Here is a 25378-nt window from a genome sequence, read left to right as displayed (position 1 = left end):
AACTGAGTTGGATAAATGGGCCAGATATAAGAAAGCCATCCTGTTTATATAATGCAACACTCGTACGTTTCCGGAAAACGACTGCCTTCATGCAATGATCGATTCTGTTTTCCATTTGATTCCAATTTTATTTAATTGCCACCTCAAGGTTTTTCATTGCGGTTCAGAGCTACTTGAACGTGTGGATCTGCGCCACAAAAGATTGTTTAGTTCAGTTTGGCCACTACATTGTGGATTCCACCTGCTTTCTGTGTGTATGAATAAGCGAGTTTATCTTGTGCTCATTGCTATTTAAGTTGAAATATTTTTGAGTGGCTCACTTTGTTTATAAATATTGCATTTAAATGTACCCTTAACTCTTTTTGCGGCTTGTGTGAATTGTGCTTAACATTGTATGTTTCTTTTCTTTTGAACTTCAATTAACTTGTGGCAATTCCATTCGATTGCTTTTAATTTTTAGACATTCGGTTCTGCATGGCGGGCAGGGAGTCCATTGATTTGTGGCCACATCTCGATTTTTTCAGTTCCCACCGCTTTTGGCTGCTGTTTATCAAACTTGGGAAAGTTGAAATACTTGCTTAGTGATTGCCTATACTTATATTTGGAGGAATATTCTATATTCTATTCTATTAGTTCTATAATATTCTCTTGGTGGACATCGAAAGTGGTTTTCGAGACTATGACTTTCGACCTCATCCCGATTTGGCCAGTGGCGACCGCCTTGCTCCGCTTTCGTTTTCACTCACTCACTCGGATTCCGAATCCGTATCCGAGTCCGATTCCGAGTGGATGCTCATCGGAGCACGCCCTCGCTCGGCTCACCCCCTTTCTTACATGTGCCCACTTGGGCTGGCTACTGGTACTATCTCTGCTGCTGCTGCTGCCTCTGCCACCGGCGACCGGCGGCGTTGGCGTCGGCGTCGACTTTCTTCGGCCGCTCCGCTCTCATTTGCTTTTTTCGGCTCGGCTGGCCGCTCGCTTCCGAGTTGCCGCTCAGTCTGAAAAGTTCATGTGACGCGTCGAGAACGTTGCGATTCGAGTCCGCTGCCCGACTTCTGATTGCCGAGGCAACAGCGAGGGAATTCCGCATCTGGCATCTGCACTCGCATCCGCACTCGCATCTGCTGCACCTGCTCCGCGCCCAGGTGGATCGCCCAGGTAACGGGAGCAGCGCGGCGGCTGATTAGCTTTTTATCACCGCATGTCACTGAAATCCATGGGATTGCGTGGGGGATGAGCTGCTGAGCTGATCCGCGGTAACCGCAGAGTGCAGTGCAAATTAATTTCAGCAAAGTGAATGTGTGCTTAAAGACACTAGGCGGCCACCAAACAAATACACTGAGAAAGGTTCTTGCAGCCGTAGGAATACGTTGTGTGCTAGAAAATAAATGGTGTCATCTCCTAAATTCAGTGCGTATTATATTTAGAACATTGAAACATAACAAGTGTAATCTAAATGACAGTATGTGGAAGTCAGGGAACTTACAATCTTGAAACGTACATACGAGCATGTACATATGTATATAGGGAAATGCTCTTAAGTAATCTGGCGACAAATGAACTTGTCTTTTCTACGCGTAGTTTGTGTGACCCACTGGTGTTCTTGATTTCTCGTTTTCGCAGCGCTAAATCTTTCGGCTTTTCGCGTGCTTTATTGTGCCTCTTGCTGGTTTGTTTGGCTAAATGCAAACGAATTGTGCGAGTTGCAGTTGATAAATGGCCGCTCATAAGCGAATAAAAGGCTATCTGGGTGTCGGCCTTATCGCGCTGAATATCGCATTAAAACTAATTCAATTACGGGTCATGTGAGCAGGGGCATGCAAATTGCACGGAAGGCTCCCAATAACATCAGTAGCATATATGCGCACATGTGGATAAAACCCTCTTGTAATTGGGACAATGGCTCGCAGCTTGGAACTTAGTTCTCTGATTGTGATAATGTCATAATTGACGGCCTGTGGACGGGTTGGATTGAATTTCCAGGGGAAACTGAGTTGCAAATGAGTTTGACGGCACCGCGTTGGATAAAAAACTGATGGAGCCTCGACACGATTGCAATTGAAAACATTTAAATGGAAAGTAACACGCTGCAGCTCGTAAAACAAGTGCTTTTCAATGGGTATCAATGATGTGTGCATATGCACACGGAGCGTATACGTAACATGCACATCAGCTGCAGAAGGAGAAGCTCTCATGAAGGATTTGCTGGACATGACGAACAATGTTTCAATTAAAAAGGACTTAGAAACAGCTATCCAAACTTCATAGTTTCCCAAATAGTTTTCGTTTCAGGCGCCACTGGGCGTATACGTAATAAAAGCGGAAACCCATTAGCAGAGGAGCACAAGAACGGGTAACACGCTTCCTAGAGAGCCGACACGATTTCAATTAAAAACAGTTAACAATCGCCATGAATAGTGAAATGATTTTGATGGGCCAATCGTGCGTATGCGTAATATGTGTGTGCCCACTGTGTGTTCCGCCCACTCGCAACGCCTTTCAGGCCATATTTTGCGGTGTGCGAGCATCGCTGTGTATTTGGCTTTAATGGAAAAAGTGTGTCCGTACATCAAATGGGTTATTATCCATTTTGCCGCGCTGGAAATGGCCATTTAAATTTATGGTCCTGGCCTGCCATGTGGCGTGCGGCACGATGTTGCAGGATAAAGTACCCAAATCATCGTGATGGCGCTGGCGATGGTGATGCACATTGGGTGCCAACTGGTGGGGCTGGGCTCCATTTTATTTGCTTGGAGTTATTGCTTTGTTACCGCACCCGAAGTGGTAAAATCAGAAAGTAGTGAGATAGATGCGATGCGTGTTTGGCCCTCAAGTGCTGACGCAAGCAGCAGCATCTTGAAATTCCGGCAAAATAGTTGGTGGAATATTTTCGAGAGATGTGCCCCTCTAAACCGAGCTATTGAGCAATATTTTTGCCCCTGTCAGCGCTGTCAATATCACTTTCCATGCGCTTTTCTGCGCCGCCAAAAGGTTGAGTCACTCTTAATGCGTTCCCGGACAACTGAATTAATGCCGTGACTCGGCACGGCGTATTTATTGCATATCTAAGTTAAAATAATGTCCATTCAATGCCAGCGATGGCAGCAAGGGATGAGGGCCTCCCGAGCAAACCCAGCAGCCGCGGGTCGCCAGATAAGAAGTCAGTCACTTCCAGGCAGCTGTCAACCTAACCACTCGCCACCGCTTACCGCCTGTCACTGCCCCAATCCCACTGCCCACCCACCACGCTCCACCGTGCTCCACCCACTCCCCATCCAACCTCGCGTGAGCTGGAGCCATTATGGGGCAGGGTAGGGGGCAAATCAAGTCAAGTGCGAGTGCAGGCAGAGATTAGGCTTTTTGGCAGCTCACTTTTCGGCCGCCGGCGGCACCGACAGAAATATGGCGACAAAAGCGGTAATTTATGGGTTCGCTATTGGAAAAATATTAGAAAGTGGCGTTGAATGTGAAAATATGCAAGGGCATTGAAATGCTTAAAGAAAATTGATTGAACTATAGCAATCCCCAAATTTATTAAGGCATTCATTTTCCTATTAAGTGGAAAATCCGTCTACCTGCGTGCGTTTAAGTGTCCATTATGTTTCCTTGACTTTGGTTTCCCTGCTCTGCTGCCATTTGTCATCTGGTCGCCTGGCGTGAGCAATTAGACCACCTCTAAGAACCCAAATCAGACAATCTGACCCATCGGGTTCGGCTGCGCCAGTTGGACTGCATTGATTTGCACTTTGGGAAAGCCAGGCGAGCGGCTTCCTTTCGCTTTCGTTGCTGTTATTTATGGATGCGAATTAATGTACCGCTGGCATGCACAACAACACTTTGGCCAAAGGCGAAGGGACTTGGCCAATGCCAAGGCGGCAGCACTTCACTTTGTTTGCCTAAATGCGGTGTTGTCGTCCATTTCGGGTGCCATTATTACGAGCGTTTCCGTTCGGAGATTTCCGGTGATTACTTCGCTGCTGGCTGGGAACAGTCATGGTTCTGGCTGTGGGGAGCATTGGGAGCTCCAAGTCGAAGCCCTCGGTCCTGATTGAATTGAGCCAAACGATCCTGGCCGGCACTGCATAATGACACGCAGCTTAATTATGCCCCGCTCACCTGGCCCACTTACCCTAATTGAAATTGATTGCGCGGGCTCCCAGCTAGAGATGCAGATACTAGATACTAGATACCAGATACCAGATACAATTTGTAACCGTTCGAGACTCAGTCGTACCTCCGCTGATGTTCCGTATCGATTAAAACTGCCACACACATTGCGCCAAAATGTATTTGGTGGCACACTCGTCGCTGTTTATCGTTTTCTGAAATATTAAAGTCATGTCAAACAATGCGCCAAAGGCGGCTCAATACACGATTCTCGTTTGTTGTGTTTCACTGATATACAAGTGGATTGTTGGGAAGTAGGTTCGGCCCGCACGAGTGAACTACATACCTACATATACCTATGAGATACCTATGTACCTATGAGATACTCAAAGGCAGAAGCTAATGCAAAAGCCACAGAAAAGCCAAGTGGCGGAAGTGCTAGTAGAAAACAAATAGAAGAACAGGAAAGCGACGAATTAGATTCGGGCAATGCGAACAAGCTATACACTTGTCACGAAAATGATTAGGCTGCTTTGTCTTGAAAGTGATGTAATGCAAGGGAAATCTTCTGATTGCATTAGCACATCTGCAAGTTGTGAATGGGTCTCAAATTGTCACACTGATAATCACACCTAGCTGAAGGTGTCATCTCACATTTAGCACAGTTTTCGACTTTTCCCATGGCCAATTGGAAAACGCGGCGGCTTTACACATGCTTACGGCCAAGTTGACATGCGAGCCAAGGTCATCCAGAGGTTGGCACACACGAATATGCAAGTGCGACAGAAATAACCCTTCGATATCAATCTGCAACTGCATCTTTAATCGCCGAGCCAAGCAACTTTTTCAGAGTATGAACAGAGTATGGTAGGAATAAAATTGTGGCAAGTTGAACGTGCTGCTGAGCTGGGCATTAATAGGTTTTTGACTTGCCATAAAACTGGCCGGGCAGCAGAAGCCAAAACAGAAGCTACTGCGAAAGATAGTTGTCCATGCTGTCGGCGGTGGAGTGACATGGCCCAGATGGCCAAGAAAATCCCCTCCTGAGCTCGTTGGCCTTTAAAAGATGATTTTGGCCAAAATCAAAAGGGGCAGCGATGCTCACGTAACTCGCTTCAGTTCGAGCTGAACATTTTGGCAGGTCTTTTCGGGCCTTGATTAGGTTCGCCCATTCGAGTTGCCCTCGTAATTGGCCAGTTGCGGGTCTGTGGCTAATAGCATTTGACCGGTAATTGGCCACGTTGGGTTGGGAAATTAATGCGATTCTCCTGCACCGAGTGGACGTCGCCATGGCACTTAATAATCATCATGGGATTCCGTCAAAAATTGACAAAAAACGAGAGAATTGTCGCAATTAGGCTGGTTCACATCATTTTCTGGCCATCGGCCATCGGCCAACTCACAATATTTGAGACACTTTTCGGTGGAAGTTGCCAAGAGGTGAAACCCGCATAACGAACTCTTTTCTTGTGTCCCCTTCCGCTCGGTTTTCAATTTGTCAACGGTTTTGTGTTACGTGTCTCCAAGTCTAGACGACAACTTAATCAGTGAAAAAGCTGTGGGCCCGTGAATTGAATTGCCAGCCAGTAAATAAATGCCACCACGACTGCCATTCTCATTGGATTGGTGAGAAACACGAACTGGCTGTGAAATATTACCACCAAATCAATCTATACAACATCGAATGGTATCGAAGGGGTTACATGAATGAATTCAACACTTTCCCTTTCTAGTCTTGCATGAACCTAATGTGGAGTTTCCTGCAGCTGATTAAAATCCAGATATGGATTTGTGTTCTCTCAGGGTCGCCAGTCCTTTCATCTACTAGTAGCAATCAGCCTTGAACTCGGCGGGTAAACAAATTTGTTATCAGTTTAGTTGCATTTTTCCATTTCGCTCGATTCGAATCCATTATATTCATGTCTATTCATTCGTTCTCCTTCGCTTCGTACATACACAAATGTGTACACAAGTTCGCATTGTGTTTTCCAATAGAGAAGCCCATCAGTTTTCAGTGCCTCAGCTTTTCCGTCCCCCATTTATCTATTCAATCAGAAAGTCAACCCCGTCGGAAAAGCAGAGCTCCTTGCCAAAAAAGAAAAGAAATTGAACATTTTAAGACGGTCGAGCACGCGGCTCAACTTGTTCAAAAATTCATTTTGCCCAGCGCTTTTCTGTTTACTCACTTGCACTGCGGCTGCATTTCTGCCTTGCTGCTTCCATCTCCGCGTTTTCCGCTCCGCTTTCCCGGAATTTTCCTGTTGCTCCCCCACTTCCCACTCAGTCACCTATCTCCGCTCCATCTCACTCCCACACGCCGTCCGCCTGCTGTTTTGTTTGCTGATTTAATCGCGTCTTGAAGCTTCCTTCCTGCGAGTACTTGTGCGGAGGGAGCGTGGGGAAATGGCTGGGAAATGAGCGGGAAAATGGGCAGAGGGCAGTGGCATTTGCCGACACGCCGACACACAGGCTCATAATCAAACGTAATGTGCTGTGGGGCAATCTATGACCACCGGCCATGCAACAGCTGGCTGCAACATCGGTGGCAAGGGGTTAAGTCGGAAAGGGGGTTAGTAAGGGGGGCGAAAGATGAGAAAAAGATTGCGAAACTCTGGAGGCGGAAAAGTGGCCTAGCAAGTCTTCGCTCCATTTGAGTTTTGAGAACTTTATACGCCCGTTATTAAATCCGATGAGAGCCACTGGATTCCGGGAACTTTGAATCCACTTCGAACTTGAGGAGGCTCAGTATGCTAAATTCGCCGCCTGGCATGCATACACTGCCCCGTCGAATAATTACATAATTAATTACTACGCTGTTCCATCACTTAGCGGAATGCGCTAATCATTGGATCACTTGTCCAGCCGGCAAAGTTTGCTTCGTGTGTTTGTTTTATGGCCCACCTTTCACCCAATTATCCGTTGCAAGTCTCTGTGGCATTTCCTTGAGTAAAGCGGCTATTAATTGAATTAAGCAGATCGATGGCATGGAATCGAGCTTGCGAGCTGACAGGCTTAAGGAAGCAATGTCCAAGTTGGAACATCCTAATCTCGGCCCGCAAGTGGCAGACAGTAGAGTGTTTGCGACTCCTACTTGTTTGCTCGCTTGTTTGTTTTCGCTTTTCACGCTTTCCACTCAGCCTGCCACTGTGTTTGCTCAATAAGTCAGCCGCGGGGGCGGCCACGGGGCCAGCCGAGCTAGATGTGCACATCGCTGACGTAGTTGCTCCACACGCTCCATCCCCAAGTCAGCCGAATGTGTCAAACGGCAATAATCAGTCCCAAGGCGAAACCAGTTGACAATGCCGGCACATCCCGCCAACGGGCAAGTGAAGCCATTAGAGCTGGCGGATCTGAGGCACTGAGGGAATGTAGCCTGTGTGTCTTTGGCACCCACGTCCCACGCGGCGTCAGCCACCAGAGCCGTCGGCAGACACGCACTTCGCGCCCGCTCCGGCTGACATGGGTTAAGGGTTCGACGCTGAGCCCCAAGGAGATGAGCATGACCTCGGGACCCGTCCGAGCGTTAGCATAGCGTCAGACCCCGCTGTCGCTGGGATCGTCTTATCAGGCGAATGGAGCGCTCAGTCGCACAGAGGAGAAAAAGTGGGCAGGGGCAGAAGCCGCCCTGGAAAATACCCTAGGAAGTGGGCACTTTCATGTAGTGTGCCAAATCAAAGTTGTAGCTGCTGCCTAATTCATGTCGTTTGTTCGAGCTGCCACTTACGCTGGGTCCACTAATCGGTCAGAGGTCACAGGTTGCTGCGGGGCAGGACACTCGCAAGGACACGTGGCCACTTGACAGGATCATGCATCTGTAAGTAGGGGGACACCGAATGAAGCACTCGGGAGATTGATTGAGTTTCTGGCTGAGGGAAGCTGCAGGAGGCTGAACCTAGTGGGGCAGGGCAAGGAGTGCGAAACGGCCCATGTAAACATGGAGGGGCTGCCTGCCACATAGGCTCCCAGAAGTAGGCAGGGTAGCAGAGCGAGTCGCGTTTGACTGCACTTGATGAAGTCGACTAAATTGACTTTATTGTTGTGCAAATAGGCACTCGCTCTGCCCGTCAAGTAGGTATTATAATAATATATTTACATGGGCGGAGGCGGCGGGTGCTGGGGCAAACAGTGCGTGCCTCCGCTCGTCGCACTTAAATGTTGTAAATAAATAAAACATGGGCATGCTGCGACGCCCTGCCGCGCTATAAATATTTCATGGGCCCCGAACGCACAAAGGCGCTGTGTCATTTGAATAAATAATTTCAATAAGGCTTAAACAAATTAAGTGTAAATTGAATTAAATGCCGCCTGCAGTTTCGCGACATGCGAAACACATTTCCTTTCCCCTCTTTTAAACGGAAGGACTTTAAGTGCAAACCACCGCAGTTGCACTTTCAATTTAAAGTATAAATATTGTGTTGCGAAACAACAGCGCTACCTAGAAACAATCACGAAAACATAACGCAAGGAAAAGCATATTCGATATGCCAAGTAAGTTTTAATTACACCTGTCAGAAAATATACTATATATGCAATGAAATTCGTTGCATAAATTATGCAAATATTGTATAGTTAGTCTCAGCGAAAAACAGCGCATTTACAGCATATAAATAAATGAATTTACATAGTGACCAGCGAAAAAAACCCATGTAGCAATAAAGGGATAATATTTTTTCTGGGAATTCTATAAATATTTTCCGCACTTATCAGCCATGAAACGCTAATCATTCGCACCAGATTCAGCTCATCCGTTGGCACTGACACACGTTTATGATTGCTGAAATGTGTTTTGCCGACTCCGTTTGCATCTTTTTTTGGCCACTCATTTCAGAGATAGCTTATCTAGTCATAACAAGCCGCCTGGAACGGCGCTTCATGAATGAACATCTTTGTTCCCAGAGGCGTGATTACTCGTTCGTTACTCTGGAAATTGTCAATAAAACTAACAATTGGCAATCCAGTCTATTTGCGCAATATTGGCTAGCATACAGCCAGCTTTTTTGGGTGAATGGATGTGTGTGCGAATTTAATTCAGTGAAATGAATCTTTTGCTCATAACAAAGTGTGCTGCAGATAATGTTATAATACTCGGATTTGCCCTGTGTATGCTTCCACATGATTAATTTCGAGCAAACCGGGCAGCAGTTTGAAATGTTTGATTAAACGGCCACGCGTAAATTTCATTTTACGAGCATTACAATGAATTTGTAAACGGGTATCCGTATCCGCATCCCAGAAGGTTACCCTGGTCGGTCATTAATCTTCGGCGTTTCAGCTGAGTTTTCACGCATTTGCACCCAGACATCAGACCCACATCAGCCACATAATCCAGCCACTGCCAAAACACCAAAACACCAAAATAACCAAACACCCAGTATTCCATACCCCGCCCGCTGGAAACAGTTTCCACTGAGCGGGTGCGTTTAATTAATATTCATTTGCATTCCATGGCTCTGAAACTGAAGCTGTGTCGACGTGTGATTCGCGGGGTCTGGAAAGCGGGGGCGGGGAGGTGGCCAACCCATTTGGGGGCCAACAAAGTGATCAATGGACCCAATCAATGGCAGTGGCACGCCAGAAAAGCGTGGAAAATACGTAACCTTAAACCATTTTGGCCAAGTCGTATAACTTGTAAAGGAACATTATTTATAGTTCATTATAGAAAGCAAAGTACATAACCTTCCCCACCCAGGGTATCTGCTAGTCGGCACACCACATACATCCATATCTTCACGCTCGCCTTGCGGCTCTGCGCAATTTTTGATTGCTTTCAATGGCGCTTAAGCTGCCGCTCCCCGGCGACTGTATCTGAACCTATATATGTATCTCTATCTGTATCTGTATCTGTATCTGTATCTGTATCTGTATCTGTGTACGTATGCGTGTGTGCTTTGGGCTTACTCGGGCAGTTCGGTGTGGGTGTGCGCCGTTTAATCGCCTCAATAGATTTGACATTCAGTTAACAGCACACTTTATTTCGCTCACTGTCTGGGGGGCAACCAAAGTTTTTCCAGCACTTTGGGCTTTTGGCGGCGCTTAGCGGTGCGTGGCTCATAATTTAACTTCTCAGCGGAAATTCCCACAAGGTGCTCCCCCGCCTCAGTTCTAGTTCTAGTTGGCCCCAACTCGATCCGCAGCACCTACAAATTATATGCACATGGGAGAAGACAGCGCCCGAAAAAGTACAAAATAAAACCGCGGAAAGCAATTTGAAAATTTACGACATTCTACGCTCATTACACCTTATGGGTTTTCACGTTTTTCTATATCAGTTTTTCTTGGTTTTTGGCCGAAACGGCGCTCTGCTGCTGCCACGCCCCCTGCGTCCAGGTGCGCCCATGCGAAATTCGCGTACAACTTCCGCGCGACTTTTGGGTTTTTGTATGCAAATTTCCATTTCTCGTCCGACTCTTTTCTTTTTGCTCATCTGTTTTTGGCCCTTCTGCTGGGAAAATTTGCTGTTGTCGTCGTCGCTGTTTATTCCTGACTTCAGTTGACTTGGGCTTGGCTTAGAGCTGTCCGAGGAGAAAAACATATAACAGCACAGTGGCGGAAATTTTCCAGTCTTATCGGCAGTTGCTGTGCGAAGAGTGGTGCCACCCCCTGGGTTTTCCACCCAAGTCCAAGTATTTGCATTATTGCTGGCTCTTTTCTGCTCCGGCATCGGGGATTTCCCTGTACTCGGAATGACGGTCAGTTGGTCGGTCACTTGGTGGCTTTCGCCTGCTGATGGATGGCTTCCTCTCGGTGGAAATTTCGCGATCATTAGGCACCGAAGTTCTGCCTAAATGGGAAAATTAAAACTGACGTTACCAGGGAATTAGCAGGTGGTTGCTACATTTGATGCAGCTGGGGAAAATGTACTCCCCAAGTTTGCATTTTCACACAGAATATCGAAACAAAATTAGAATAATAAAATAAGTTGGAATTCTGTGTTTAACTTCGGCTGTATATGCATTCCTTTGTCCGCCACTTTTGCTTCTTTGATTCCCATTATTTGCTTATTCAACTTTTTTATTACACTCGGCGAAAGTTGGTCCACAAAGCAACTTTTATAACTTATTCAGTCTATTGTTATTGCTTCCTTTGCGGAATCGCTGTGCCATTTGTCCAGATTTGGTACATGATTGGTTTCGAAATTGGTACAAATCTGCCCCCCTTTTCGCCCTGTGCACTCATCCATCCACTTTAGTGCCTTCGAGTCTTGTTCTCATTGTCGTCGTTGTTTGTTGTTGGACTTGTAAGTAGCTCAAATGGGGAAAGTGGGCGAAAGTGGGCCGGGCATAACGACATCGTTCAAGTTGAAGGACATGACTGAATTTCGGTCGCTGTAGTTTTTGCTCCTGCTTTATGAAATTCAAATTGCAAATGGAAATGGAGAGGCGAATGGTGAATGGCGAATGGCGAATGGCGAACGACGTACAAGAATCAGTAATGAATTCTCTGCTTTACGGAGCGTAAAAACTAATTAATTACATGTGCAGATTGTGATAAATTCCACTTACCGTACTCCTTTCACTCAAATTATTCATTTTTATTGCATTTGACGCTTCATAATACCATTTGCATATTTCGCCATAGGTTGTGGTGCGATCGATTTCTTGGCAGGGTTTGGATGACACACTGGTGACCACAACAAGTGTCCTTGCGCCACTTTAACCCACCCACAGTCGACTGAAGACAGCCTCTGCACTGCACAGCTGCACATCGCATTTTGGAGCATTTTCTATTTATATTCATCGGCCCCCAGGGGTCGTCCACCCCCCCTTCCACCGCAGCATGCACTCTATAAACAAATAGAATTATGCGCTGTTTGTTATTTTTAATCACATGACATTCACGCACTTTTCTGACGCCAAGTGCTGCATGAATTATCCAGGGGAGCTTGCCACATATGCTAGAAGGCTACGAACGGATAATATGTTTAAATAAATAATACTACATAGTTGGTAATCCGTTGCCAAACACCCACAGCTAGGGAAGGATGAAGGCATCGCGGCACTCACTTTGATGCAAGTTGAGTTCATTTGAACTCGAGTGGCGAACGAGAGAGTGCCAAGTCCTTATAATTAATGCCTGCAATTGAACTTGACCCAAAAATGTGTGCAAATTATTTTCAGAGGAACATTTCTGTGGGGGAGGCTGCTAGGGGGTCTTCACGGGAAATTGCTGGGAGCTGACAAGTCTTAAATTGCGAAACTCCAAGCCGCTTGTCTGCGGGATTTATGGGATGGGCAGGAGCGTCTAAGTGGGTCAATTGGTATTTCTTTTGAATACTACAAGAATTTACAAGCTTTAGAAATTAACAGTGCGTTGCCATTTGCAGAGGTAAATCTGCAGGCTTACTATGCTGGGATTTATTGCTGACTTAAATAGTTATGAATTATGACGTATGGGGTTATGAATTTCTACATCAGAAAAACGACAAAAAAATTTAAAAAAAATAAATTTCTAAATTTGAATGCAGTTTTTTGGAGAATTTCGCCAGAAACATTTAGAAGTATGCCACTTCAAAATCCGATTCAGATAAGTTGAGTTATGGAGTTTTGAACTTCAGCCTTGGGGCATTTCTTAATAATCTTGGATTTCTACAACATCATACATCAGAAAAACGACAAAAAATTTCAAAAAAAAAAAATTTCTAAATTTGAATGCAGTTTTTTAGAGAATTGCGTCAGAAACATTTAGAGGTATGCCACTTCAAAATCCGATTCAGATAAGTTGAGTTATAGAGTTTTGAACTTCTGCCTTGGGGCATTTCTTAATAATCTTGGATTTCTACATCAGAAAAACGTCAAAAAAATTAAAAAAAAAAAAATTTCTAAATTTGAATGCAGTTTGTTAGAGAATTGCGTCAGAAACATTTAGAGGTATGCCACTTCAGAATCCGATTCAGATAAGTTGAGTTATAGAGTTTTGAACTTCAGCCTTGGGGCATTTCTTAATAATCTTGGATTTCTTGAACATCATACATCGAAAAATTAAAAAAAAAAAAATTTCTAAATTTGAATGCAGTTTTTTAGAGAATTGCGCCAGAAACATTTAGAGGTATGCCACTTTAAAATCCGATTCAGATAAGTTGAGTTATAGAGTTTTGAACTTCAGCCTTGGGGCGTTTCTTAATAATCTTGGATTTCTACAACATCATACATCAGAAAAACGACAAAAAAATTAAAAAAAAATAAATTTCTAAATTTGAATGCAGTTTTTTGGAGAATTTCGCCAGAAACATTTAGAGGTATGCCACTTCAAAATCCGATTCAGATAAGTTGAGTTATGGAGTTTTGAACTTCAGCCTTGGGGCATTTCTTAATAATCTTGGATTTCTACAACATCATACATCAGAAAAACGACAAAAAAATTAAAAAAAAATAAATTTATTTATTTATTTATTTATTTTTTAGAGAATTGCGCCAGAAACATTTAGAGGTATGCCACTTTAAAATCCGATTCAGATAAGTTGAGTTATAGAGTTTTGAACTTCAGCCTTGGGGCGTTTCTTAATAATCTTGGATTTCTACAACATCATACATCAGAAAAAAGGACAAAAAAATTAAAAAAAACAATTTCTAAATTTGAATGCAGTTTTTTAGAGAATTGCGCCAGAAACATTTAGAGGTATGCCACTTCAAATTCCGATTCAGATAAGTTGAGCTATGGAGTTTTGAACTTCAGCCTTGGGGCATTTCTTAATAATCTTGGATTTCTACAACATCATACATCAGAAAAACGACAAAAAAATTTAAAAAAAAATACATTTCTAAATTTGAATGCAGTTTGTTAGAGAATTGCGCCAGAAACATTTAGAGGTATGCCACTTCAAAATCCGATCAAGATAAGTTGAGTTATGGAGTATAAAACTTCTGCCTTGGGGCATTTCTTAATAATCTTGGATTTCTAGAACATCATACATCAGAAAAACGACAAAAAAATTAATAAAAAAAAAATTTCTAAATTTGAATGCAGTTTTTTAGAGAATTGCGCCAGAAACATTTAGAGGTATGCCACTTCAAAATCCGATCAAGATAAGTTGAGTTATGGAGTTTTGAACTTCAGCCTTGGGGCATTTCTTAATAATCTTGGATTTCTAGAACATCATGCATCAGAAAAACGACAAAAAAATTAAAAAAAAAAAAATTTCTAAATTTGAATGCAGTTTTTTAGAGAATTGCGTCAGAAACATTTAGAGGTATGCCACTTCAAAATCCGATTCAGATAAGTTGAGTTATAGAGTTTTGAACTTCTGCCTTGGGGCATTTCTTAATAATCTTGGATTTCTAGAACATCATACATCAGAAAAACGACAAAAAAATTAATAAAAAAAAAATTTCTAAATTTGAATGCAGTTTGTTAGAGAATTGCGCCAGAAACATTTAGAGGTATGCCACTTCAAAATCCGATTCAGATAAGTTGAGTTATAGAGTTTTGAACTTCAGCCTTGGGGCATTTCTTAATAATCTTGGATTTCTACAACATCATACATCAGAAAAACGACAAAAAAATTCAAAAAAAAAAAATTTCTAAATTTGAATGCAGTTTTTTAGAGAATTGCGTCAGAAACATTTAGAGGTATGCCACTTCAAAATCCGATTCAGATAAGTTGAGTTATGGAGTTTTGAACTTCAGCCTTGGGGCATTTCTTAATAATCTTGGATTTCTAGAACATCATGCATCAGAAAAACGACAAAAAAATTAAAAAAAAAAAAATTTCTAAATTTGAATGCAGTTTTTTAGAGAATTGCGCCAGAAACATTTAGAGGTATGCCACTTCAAAATCCGATCAAGATAAGTTGAGTTATAGAGTTTTGAACTTCAGCCTTGGGGCGTTTCTTAATAATCTTGGATTTCTACAACATCATACATCAGAAAAACGACAAAAAAATGTAAAAAAAATAAATTTCTAAATTTGAATGCAGTTTTTTAGAGAATTACGCCAGAAACATTTAGAGGTATGCCACTTCAAAATCCGATTCAGATAAGTTGAGTTATGGAGTTTTGAACTTCAGCCTTGGGGCATTTCTTAATAATCTTGGATTTCTACAACATCATACATCAGAAAAACGACAAAAAAATTAAAAAAAAATAAATTTATTTATTTATTTATTTATTTTTTAGAGAATTGCGCCAGAAACATTTAGAGGTATGCCACTTTAAAATCCGATTCAGATAAGTTGAGTTATAGAGTTTTGAACTTCAGCCTTGGGGCGTTTCTTAATAATCTTGGATTTCTACAACATCATACATCAGAAAAAAGGACAAAAAAATTAAAAAAAACAATTTCTAAATTTGAATGCAGTTTTTAAATTTGAATGCAGTTTGTTAGAGAATTGCGCCAGAAACATTTAGAGGTATGCCACTTCAAAATCCGATTCAGATAAGTTGAGTTATAGAGTTTTGAACTTCATTTCTTAATAATCTTGGATTTCTACAACATCATACATCAGAAAAACGACAAAAAAATTCAAAAAAAAAAAATTTCTAAATTTGAATGCAGTTTTTTAGAGAATTGCGTCAGAAACATTTAGAGGTATTCCACTTCAAAATCCGATTCAGATAAGTTGAGTTATGGAGTTTTGAACTTCAGCCTTGGGGCATTTCTTAATAATCTTGGATTTCTAGAACATCATGCATCAGAAAAACGACAAAAAAATTAAAAAAAAAAAAATTTCTAAATTTGAATGCAGTTTTTTAGAGAATTGCGTCAGAAACATTTAGAGGTATGCCACTTCAAAATCCGATCAAGATAAGTTGAGTTATGGAGTATAGAACTTCTGCCTTGGGGCATTTCTTAATAATCTTGGATTTCTACAACATCATACATCAGAAAAACGACAAAAAAATGTAAAAAAAATAAATTTCTAAATTTGAATGCAGTTTTTTAGAGAATTACGCCAGAAACATTTAGAGGTATGCCACTTTAAAATCCGATTCAGATAAGTTGAGTTATAGAGTTTTGAACTTCAGCCTTGGGGCGTTTCTTAATAATCTTGGATTTCTACAACATCATACATCAGAAAAACGACAAAAAAATTAAAAAAAAATAAATTTCTAAATTTGAATGCAGTTTTTTGGAGAATTTCGCCAGAAACATTTAGAGGTATGCCACTTCAAAATCCGATTCAGATAAGTTGAGTTATGGAGTTTTGAACTTCAGCCTTAGGGCATTTCTTAATAATCTTGGATTTCTACAACATCATACATCAGAAAAACGACAAAAAAATTAAAAAAAAATTAATTTATTTATTTATTTATTTATTTTTTAGAGAATTGCGCCAGAAACATTTAGAGGTATGCCACTTTAAAATCCGATTCAGATAAGTTGAGTTATAGAGTTTTGAACTTCAGCCTTGGGGCGTTTCTTAATAATCTTGGATTTCTACAACATCATACATCAGAAAAAAGGACAAAAAAATTAAAAAAAACAATTTCTAAATTTGAATGCAGTTTTTTAGAGAATTGCGCCAGAAACATTTAGAGGTATGCCACTTCAAATTCCGATTCAGATAAGTTGAGTTATGGAGTTTTGAACTTCAGCCTTGGGGCATTTCTTAATAATCTTGGATTTCTACAACATCATACATCAGAAAAACGACAAAAAAATTTAAAAAAAAATAAATTTCTAAATTTGAATGCAGTTTGTTAGAGAATTGCGCCAGAAACATTTAGAGGTATGCCACTTCAAAATCCGATCAAGATAAGTTGAGTTATGGAGTATAAAACTTCTGCCTTGGGGCATTTCTTAATAATCTTGGATTTCTAGAACATCATACATCAGAAAAACGACAAAAAAATTAATAAAAAAAAAATTTCTAAATTTGAATGCAGTTTTTTAGAGAATTGCGCCAGAAACATTTAGAGGTATGCCACTTCAAAATCCGATCAAGATAAGTTGAGTTATGGAGTTTTGAACTTCAGCCTTGGGGCATTTCTTAATAATCTTGGATTTCTAGAACATCATGCATCAGAAAAACGACAAAAAAATTAAAAAAAAAAAAATTTCTAAATTTGAATGCAGTTTTTTAGAGAATTGCGTCAGAAACATTTAGAGGTATGCCACTTCAAAATCCGATTCAGATAAGTTGAGTTATAGAGTTTTGAACTTCTGCCTTGGGGCATTTCTTAATAATCTTGGATTTCTAGAACATCATACATCAGAAAAACGACAAAAAAATTAATAAAAAAAAAATTTCTAAATTTGAATGCAGTTTGTTAGAGAATTGCGCCAGAAACATTTAGAGGTATGCCACTTCAAAATCCGATTCAGATAAGTTGAGTTATAGAGTTTTGAACTTCAGCCTTGGGGCATTTCTTAATAATCTTGGATTTCTACAACATCATACATCAGAAAAACGACAAAAAAATTCAAAAAAAAAAATTTCTAAATTTGAATGCAGTTTTTTAGAGAATTGCGTCAGAAACATTTAGAGGTATGCCACTTCAAAATCCGATTCAGATAAGTTGAGTTATGGAGTTTTGAACTTCAGCCTTGGGGCATTTCTTAATAATCTTGGATTTCTAGAACATCATGCATCAGAAAAACGACAAAAAAATTAAAAAAAAAAAAATTTCTAAATTTGAATGCAGTTTTTTAGAGAATTGCGTCAGAAACATTTAGAGGTATGCCACTTCAAAATCCGATTCAGATAAGTTGAGTTATAGAGTTTTGAACTTCTGCCTTGGGGCATTTCTTAATAATCTTGGATTTCTAGAACATCATACATCAGAAAAACGACAAAAAAATTAATAAAAAAAAAATTTCTAAATTTGAATGCAGTTTGTTAGAGAATTGCGCCAGAAACATTTAGAGGTATGCCACTTCAAAATCCGATTCAGATAAGTTGAGTTATAGAGTTTTGAACTTCAGCCTTGGGGCATTTCTTAATAATCTTGGATTTCTACAACATCATACATCAGAAAAACGACAAAAAAATTCAAAAAAAAAAATTTCTAAATTTGAATGCAGTTTTTTAGAGAATTGCGTCAGAAACATTTAGAGGTATGCCACTTCAAAATCCGATTCAGATAAGTTGAGTTATGGAGTTTTGAACTTCAGCCTTGGGGCATTTCTTAATAATCTTGGATTTCTAGAACATCATGCATCAGAAAAACGACAAAAAAATTAAAAAAAAAAAAATTTCTAAATTTGAATGCAGTTTTTTAGAGAATTGCGTCAGAAACATTTAGAGGTATGCCACTTCAAAATCCGATCAAGATAAGTTGAGTTATGGAGTATAGAACTTCTGCCTTGGGGCATTTCTTAATAATCTTGGATTTCTAGAACATCATACATCAGAAAAACGACAAAAAAATTAATAAAAAAAAAATTTCTAAATTTGAATGCAGTTTTTTAGAGAATTGCGCCAGAAACATTTAGAGGTATGCCACTTCAAAATCCGATCAAGATAAGTTGAGTTATGGAGTATAGAACTTCAGCCGTGGGAAATTTTTTTGAATTTCTACAACATACATCAGAAAAATTACAAAAAAACTTAAAAAAATAAATTTCTAAATTTGAATGCAGATTTAAATTTAAAAAAACAACATAGAATGCTACAGTCAGTATAGAATGTTATAGTTCCAGTCGGGTAGTGGAAGTGCAAACGAGAAATTTTTAAATTTTCTGAAATACTCTACGGTATAAAGAGGTTGAATCAAACACAACTGTAAACTCAATTTTCCCCTGATCAATCAATACAATTGGATTTCTCAAGAGTTCTTGGAAACGTACTTCCATTTTCTATCACTTGCAAATAAATTTGATTGCTTTTCAGCTTACCTGGAAATTGGCATTGTAATTTCGATGTTTTTATTTCGTATCAACAACAGCATTCGTATTTCTACAATTTTAAACAAAGAGCAGCCAAAGACTTGTACTTCGAAATGGATGCAGAATACCCTTCCGGCAGAAGTTGTGTGATTTCAATGTCCCACAGGAGCTCACCCGTTTCGCATCTCAATGTGCTTATTCTCATTAATGCAAACACTTTTGACCCAGTTACGCGAATTTCTTCACTTTCGCCTGCTGAAAATTCCATCTGGCTGAAATAAACTATCTTTCCATCTCCATCCATTTCCGTACCCATCACTCATTTTGCGACTGCTCTAAGTTTTTGAGCTGCGAGTCGCTTCTGTTTTGCTTTGATATCAAATGCATTCACGCTTAGTTTTGTAATTAAAACTGTAATTCCGCACAGATACTCGTTGGCGGGCTGCGGGCGGGGGGTGTCATTAGCATGTAAATGTATGCGTGACGGGCGGAAAACCCATTCAAGGTGGCCCAACTCCCCCTAAGCCCCCACCACCCCACACACCATCGCAAAAATGGAGCCTGCTTCTGTTTGATAAGTGGGAAAAGTGTAAAAATTTCGTTGCATACTTACGAGCGTCGAAATGAAATTGCGGCTGCGACAGCTGGCACGAAAATGAAAATGAAACCGAAACCGAAACTCTGCGCTTGTGTGCGTGCGTGCGAGTGTAGATGTGTATTTAATTGTGACACCCACACCATCGCACGCACACAGGACCTATAAACGTGGCCATGGTAACAGTGGTTTTAAGCATCACTCTACTAACAAGAGGAACATTCGACTGTGAAGAATAGCTAACATATCAGTTATGCATTTGAAAATCATCTTCTCATATCAATCTTTTCATATCATTGAAAAGAACTGACTGCTAGAATTGATTGTTTAAAAAGGAGAAATGGATTGTGAGAGCAAGACGAGATCCCCCATGGCGTGCTAATACACTTATTTTAATTTGTATTTTTCTGTAGCGTTGCATGAGCATCACTCATCGTAGTGAAATTAAACAATTCCTTGTTCTAACTGCAACGGGTAGTTGTAATACTATTATTTGGTCCTTCGCTGTGCTTTCACGCACATCCTGGCCGTCCTGGTGGCCGTCAGTCAATCAGGAGATGCCATCGCCCGTCGCCAACTTGGCAAGAAAGTTGGCCAGTCCTGCGGCTTTTATAATAATTTCAAGTGCCTACGGTTGAAATGTATGTACAAGGGCTGGCACTGGCAGTGGCATACACATCTGTATAAAAATCGTTATCCTTGTAACGCCTTGTCGCCTGCCGCTCGAGTTTCGCATTCGGCTTCCTTCCTGGCCGACTTCCTGTCAAGCTTGAAGGGGGTGGTACTGGGATTGGCCCTGCCGATTGCTGTATAAACATTAAGGCCCGATCCCTCGATCCCGGCACAGTGTTTGCCATTTCTGTACTTTATTCGAGACGACGTGCAGGAAATTTGAGCAGAAAATGAAAAAGGAAAGAAAATCCATTTACGTAATTACTTCCAGTTAACTTTTGCCCGCTGCTCCTGCTGCAAAAGGATGCGCGCTCAGTTCCTTATTGAATTATTGAAGAATTGCTTACCCGCTTATTGGAAATCTGTTTTCCTCCGCCGCACTGCCACCAGTTGAGTTGAACCCCCAGCCGATATCGATTACACTACAGCCAAAAGTTTACCACCTACCATTTACCATAGCCCTCCGACAAACGTTAATTATATTTGGCCAGCCACATTTTTTACGAGGGTTTCATAAGCGCTAAGCGAACTGAACGTGTTCGGACCACGTTGCACTTAATTATTCTAATTTATGGTTCACGGCATATCCATCATCGAAGTCGGTTGTTACTAGGAACCCGAATCTGCGTTCATAAACAATCTTTCCGCTGATGGTGGAAATGGGAAATTAATGGCCCACAGGCGTTTCCTCTGAGCGAAACTCATTAAGGCCACCTATAAATACATGATATGCTCTTGTAAATACCCAAACAATATTGCCATATTTGAGGTTAGTTAGCTGTTTTATTTGAAATGAAATGGATTAAATATTGCCTACTGTTATGCAACTCCACCCAAGTCAGCTCCCCATCCCCATATATTGGGGATAAGTTCTTGACACACTTGTAGTTGAAAAGAGCCAAACTATCAAGTAGAATAAGACGCTTACCGAGCAACAGAAATCAACTTGGCTTAACTCTTCTCCTTCACTTACCAACTTTCAGTGGCCCCCTGCAAAAGTGTTTGCAGACACAGCATTTAATAATGTAAGACTGCCCTAAGACCTGCCGTTCTGTAATTACACGCGAGTTGGCCAAGAAGCGAGGGAGGCACGCCACTCGACCGCGCCAGGACCAAGAAAAGGACAAAAGGACGAAAGGACGAGAGGACGAGGAGGACCAACAAGTTGCCAGCCCAATCAGGAACTCGATTCCCAGGAAGCGAAAGCAGCAAAACGGCAGCCGTGGATACCAAGGCGCTGCGCAGCTCAGCCACTGCGAAGGTGACGTCGAAGGCGCCCCCGCTGACGACGCTGCCCCCACCGACGACGACCACGCCCCTGACTATTTGTCAGCCGCCCCCGCCCACTCCGCCCTACCAGCGGCTCACCAAGGCGCTGCAATGCGATCCGCGCTGCGGCCACGAGGTGAGTGCAAATTGAAGTGCCTGTGGCGGCGATTCCAAATCAAGGGGTCCGTCTCCAACTGGGCGGCCCACTCCCTGCGCATTTGTAGGTGTTCCTGCTACCCGCGTGGCCGCGTGGCTCGGTTAATGTCAATTACCCCCGCCATTAGTCATGACACTCCGCGGCGGACCAACTTTTTAAATAAATTTCGAGTGAATTGGGTACAGAGGTGCAGAATGCTGGAGATACATATATAAGATTCATAGCCAAGCAGGCACTACGCGTCGTATATGTGATATGGTTCGTACTGTTAGGTTGTATATATCTTAAATCAGCAAGATACACAGTGTCCGTAGTTAAGTAAATTCTTGTTAAGCTGATGAGCGTTTTTATGTGATAGCCCCATCAAAATGACTGCCAATAAATGCAGGAGTTGGGCAATTTTTCACACCCAACCTGAAGGGGCGCTTGATAATTTTGCCATCCCAGCAGCCGGGCCGTAAAGTGGCAAGTATCCTTCGCATCCGTGAGAGCTGCAAATTGTTATGGCTGAATTTATCATCGCATTGTGTCGCGAACTTACGAGTATTGTGCCAGATTCGCGTGTCCTTGTGCACGATGAATTGCATTTCATAAACAAGTGGCTTTTCAATGCAACCTGTTTAGCGGCGCAGAAAAGCGGGGTTACCCCAGCACTCTGACGTCACGGCGAAAGCCAGGTTATTGTCGCTTGTTGTTTTTGGGCCATGCGCGTGTGTGGGTGCGTTAGCTAATACACGAACCCTCTGCTGCAGCGCTGCAATTATGCATGGGTTCAAGGCTAATTTGCTCGGCGATGTGGAGCTACACTTGAAGAAATGCGCATAGCCTGGGTATTTGGAAACCATTGTAAAATGCGCTCATAACACAAAAGTTAAGGCTGTTAATTATTGCTTCAAGTATTTTTTTTAGAAACATTTTCGTGAGGTTTTCAACAAGAACTTGCTTAGATTTCTGGGCAGTGCCCTTGCGGATTTGCTGTCTTTGTGTGAGCTCGTTCGCCGCCCATTTGGGGCTGGCGATGCAGAATGCGCGTGTGACCGAACGCCAGCTATCCGCATTACGTATACGCCGCGTTGCGTTCCTTAATTAGCGCCCGCCCGCCCCTCTCGATGGCCCAAAGGTGGATTAACAAGAGGTGAAGGGAGCGGCCAGCAACAAGCCAAAAGCAGCAGCGCCAACGTCAAGTGCAGCGCACAGTTCAAATTACATTAACAAAAAGAGTACCGCACTTGACCTTGGCTAATTGCAATACCAAGAATGCTTGCACGGAAGACTTCGGGGGCGCGAGTGCATAAATTAGAGGAGCGGTCAATGTTAATTGCTGGAACATGTGTACTTTGGAGTATCAAATAATCGCTGCCTCGGATTACTTAACCTTAGGAAGAGCCTTGTCCCTGACGAGCGTGCTCCGGAAATGCCGCGGCTTTTGACATAAGTTTGATGAAAGCGCAGCTAGAATTTGCATTAGTTTCTCGAGTGGATTGCAAGGACCAAGCAGGCACTGAAACTATATTAACTATTCCGAAATAGGTAACCATCGGCCGTCGCATTGGCCTCTACAGATTCTGTGGCGACATCGGACGCGGCAACTTCTCCAAAGTGAAACTCGCTGTCCACCAACTGACGCGTGGTAAGGCACTCGCCTAAAGGCCCTATCCGGATTAGAAACTAACCCAAATCCTACCGACTTGCAGACAAAGTGGCCATTAAGGTGGTGGACCTGGATCGGGCCGGACTCGATGCCAAGGCGCTGCGTATGCTGTCCAGCGAGATAGCCACTCTCGAGTGTGTCCACCATCCAAATATACTGAGGTGCGAACGAATGCCAGCGCTGCTCTATGTGGGTTCTATATTTTCCGCATGTATTGCAGGCTTTTCGAGGTGGTTGAAACTCTGGGCCGGGTCTACCTGGTCACCGAGTGGATTCGCGGTGGCGAGCTGTACAACCACATCACCCAAGGCGGTCCGCTGAGGGAGATTCATGCGGCTCCCTTGCTGAAGCAGCTCCTCCTGGCAGTCAAACACATGGTAAGCTGACATGGCTAGTGTAATTTAATTGTATCCCAATCAAAAATCAATGCCGCCCACTGGGCATAATTCATTTTAAACCTTTCACAAAGGGATTTATGGGCCATTTAATATTAATTTCCGTGCGTGCTTTTAATATTCAATTACTTATTGATATTTCCCTTCTGCGAAATTAATTGAATTGAATCGCACTTGCAGCACAGTCTGGGCTACGTGCATCGGGACATCAAGGCGGAAAACGTCCTGCTCCTCTCCGAGGATCGCCTCAAGCTGGCCGACTTCGGTTTCAGCACCCAACTCATCAATGGTACGGTCGAGCAAGCAGCTCGCCCCGAATCTGAATCAATCTAATGGCAATCTAATCAATTTCATTCGCCCTGACAGGTGCCAATCAAAAGCTCGACACGTTCTGCGGATCCCCGCCGTACGCGGCGCCCGAGCTCTTCTCCGATGACCACTACATAGGAGCCCCCGTGGATGTGTGGGCCCTGGGCATCCTGCTCTACTTTATGGTCGTCGGAAACATGCCCTTCCGGGCACCCACGATTCCCGGCCTGAAAGCAGCCATCCTGAAGGGCGACTATCTGCTGCCCGGCCAGCTCAGCTTGCCCTGCATAAGACTTATACGTAGGTGGTTAACCAATGAATAAAACTAAGGCTGAACCAAATATCCCTTTCAGAACGCATCTTGATCCACATACCCGCCCAGCGGCCAACCATCGACGACATGCTGAACAGCCAGTTTGTGACCTGTCCCAAGCTCAGTGCAGACCTGATGCAGTGGGAGATCAACCAGCACAGCAAGCCGGTCAAGCGGTCCATCTTCTGGGTGCGCAGCAAGTCCCATCGGCTGCGGAAATCCGCCTCACTAAGGGATCGCTATGCGGAGGTGGTCAAGAAGCCGGCCATTAGCATGAACACCAGGCAGCAGGACGAGATGTTTGTGCAGAACTTCCTGCAACCGATCGAGATGGGCCACGAGCTGCTGGTCCCGGCATCAAGTCAGCTGAAGGAACCACAGTCCACCGAGCAGGCGAAGCGTCCAACCAGGAGGTACATGTTCTGTGGCAGCCTCAAGAAGAAGGTCACGCCCATGGAAGCGGAGCCGGAGAAGCAGCTGGCCAACGGCGGACAGTGCGGTTCGGCCAAGATCAATCCGTGGAACGTGGAGGTGGCCGACGATTGCCCCCTGTTCAAGAACTACGATGCGGAGACGGGCAGCTGCGTCATGCTGCCCACCAACACCGAGGATCTGAGCCAGCTAGGAGCCCTGGAGTTCGAGGCGCGGCAGATCCTGGCCGAGCTGGGCCTGACCACTGAGATGCTGATCAACGCCAGGCAGAGTGGCCCCCGCTCCGACATCATTGGCGCCTACAGGATCGTGGTCAATCGGTTGCAGAAGCAGTCCTGGCTGGCACGGAAGCACGTGGAGATGGCCCTGCACAGCGAGCCCAAGACGGAGAAGCGGATTGAGAGATCGTGCTGCATACTCTAAGACATCCGAAAATAGTTGTTGAATGTTCATATTACTCTCCTGGTTCTGCTGGCTCCTTGGGTTTCCCGAGAGGAAAGGCAAACTGGGGGTGTCTCAGCCACTGTGCGCTTTTGAGAGGAAACTGCGGTTCAAAGAACTCCCTGATGGATTAACAAAAAGTAGCTCAAAATCCTCCCGTTCCAGAGGCTAGTCCATTTTAATCAGCTTTCCATATCCAAGATTATTCTGTGAACTCCCAGTGCTTGATTTTGAACCATCAAATTGAGATTATAAAACCTTATAGTCAATGCA

The 25378-nt window shown here is 43.0% G+C and overlaps 1 protein-coding gene across 1 annotated transcript; it reads left to right on the top strand.

The window, feature by feature from the left end:
* Positions 1-993: 993 nt before the first annotated feature.
* LOC6541024 (serine/threonine-protein kinase SIK3) lies at positions 994-25378 on the top strand. The gene is made up of 8 exons (XM_001968206.3): positions 994-1158; positions 21122-21543; positions 23095-23194; positions 23259-23376; positions 23436-23592; positions 23791-23899; positions 23977-24219; positions 24273-25378. Exons 4-8 carry the CDS (start codon positions 23321-23323, stop codon positions 25085-25087), a joined length of 1380 nt encoding a protein of 459 aa, XP_001968242.2. The 5' UTR covers positions 994-1158; positions 21122-21543; positions 23095-23194; positions 23259-23320; the 3' UTR covers positions 25088-25378.

The sequence above is a fragment of the Drosophila erecta genome, unplaced genomic scaffold (genome assembly GCF_003286155.1).
Source record: "Drosophila erecta strain 14021-0224.00,06,07 unplaced genomic scaffold, DereRS2 tig00000055-arrow-pilon, whole genome shotgun sequence".
Lineage (NCBI taxonomy): Eukaryota > Metazoa > Arthropoda > Insecta > Diptera > Drosophilidae > Drosophila > Drosophila erecta.
This window is presented reverse-complemented; position numbering and strand designations above follow the sequence as displayed.

Coding starts and splice junctions, on each gene's coding strand:
- LOC6541024 (XM_001968206.3), top strand. CDS start 23,321: ATGCTGTCCAGCGAGATAGCCACTCTCGAGTGTGTCCACCATCCAAAT. Junction 23,377..23,435: donor CACCATCCAAATATACTGAG/GTGCGAACGAAT, acceptor CATGTATTGCAG/GCTTTTCGAGGTGGTTGAAA. Junction 24,220..24,272: donor GCCCTGCATAAGACTTATAC/GTAGGTGGTTAA, acceptor TATCCCTTTCAG/AACGCATCTTGATCCACATA.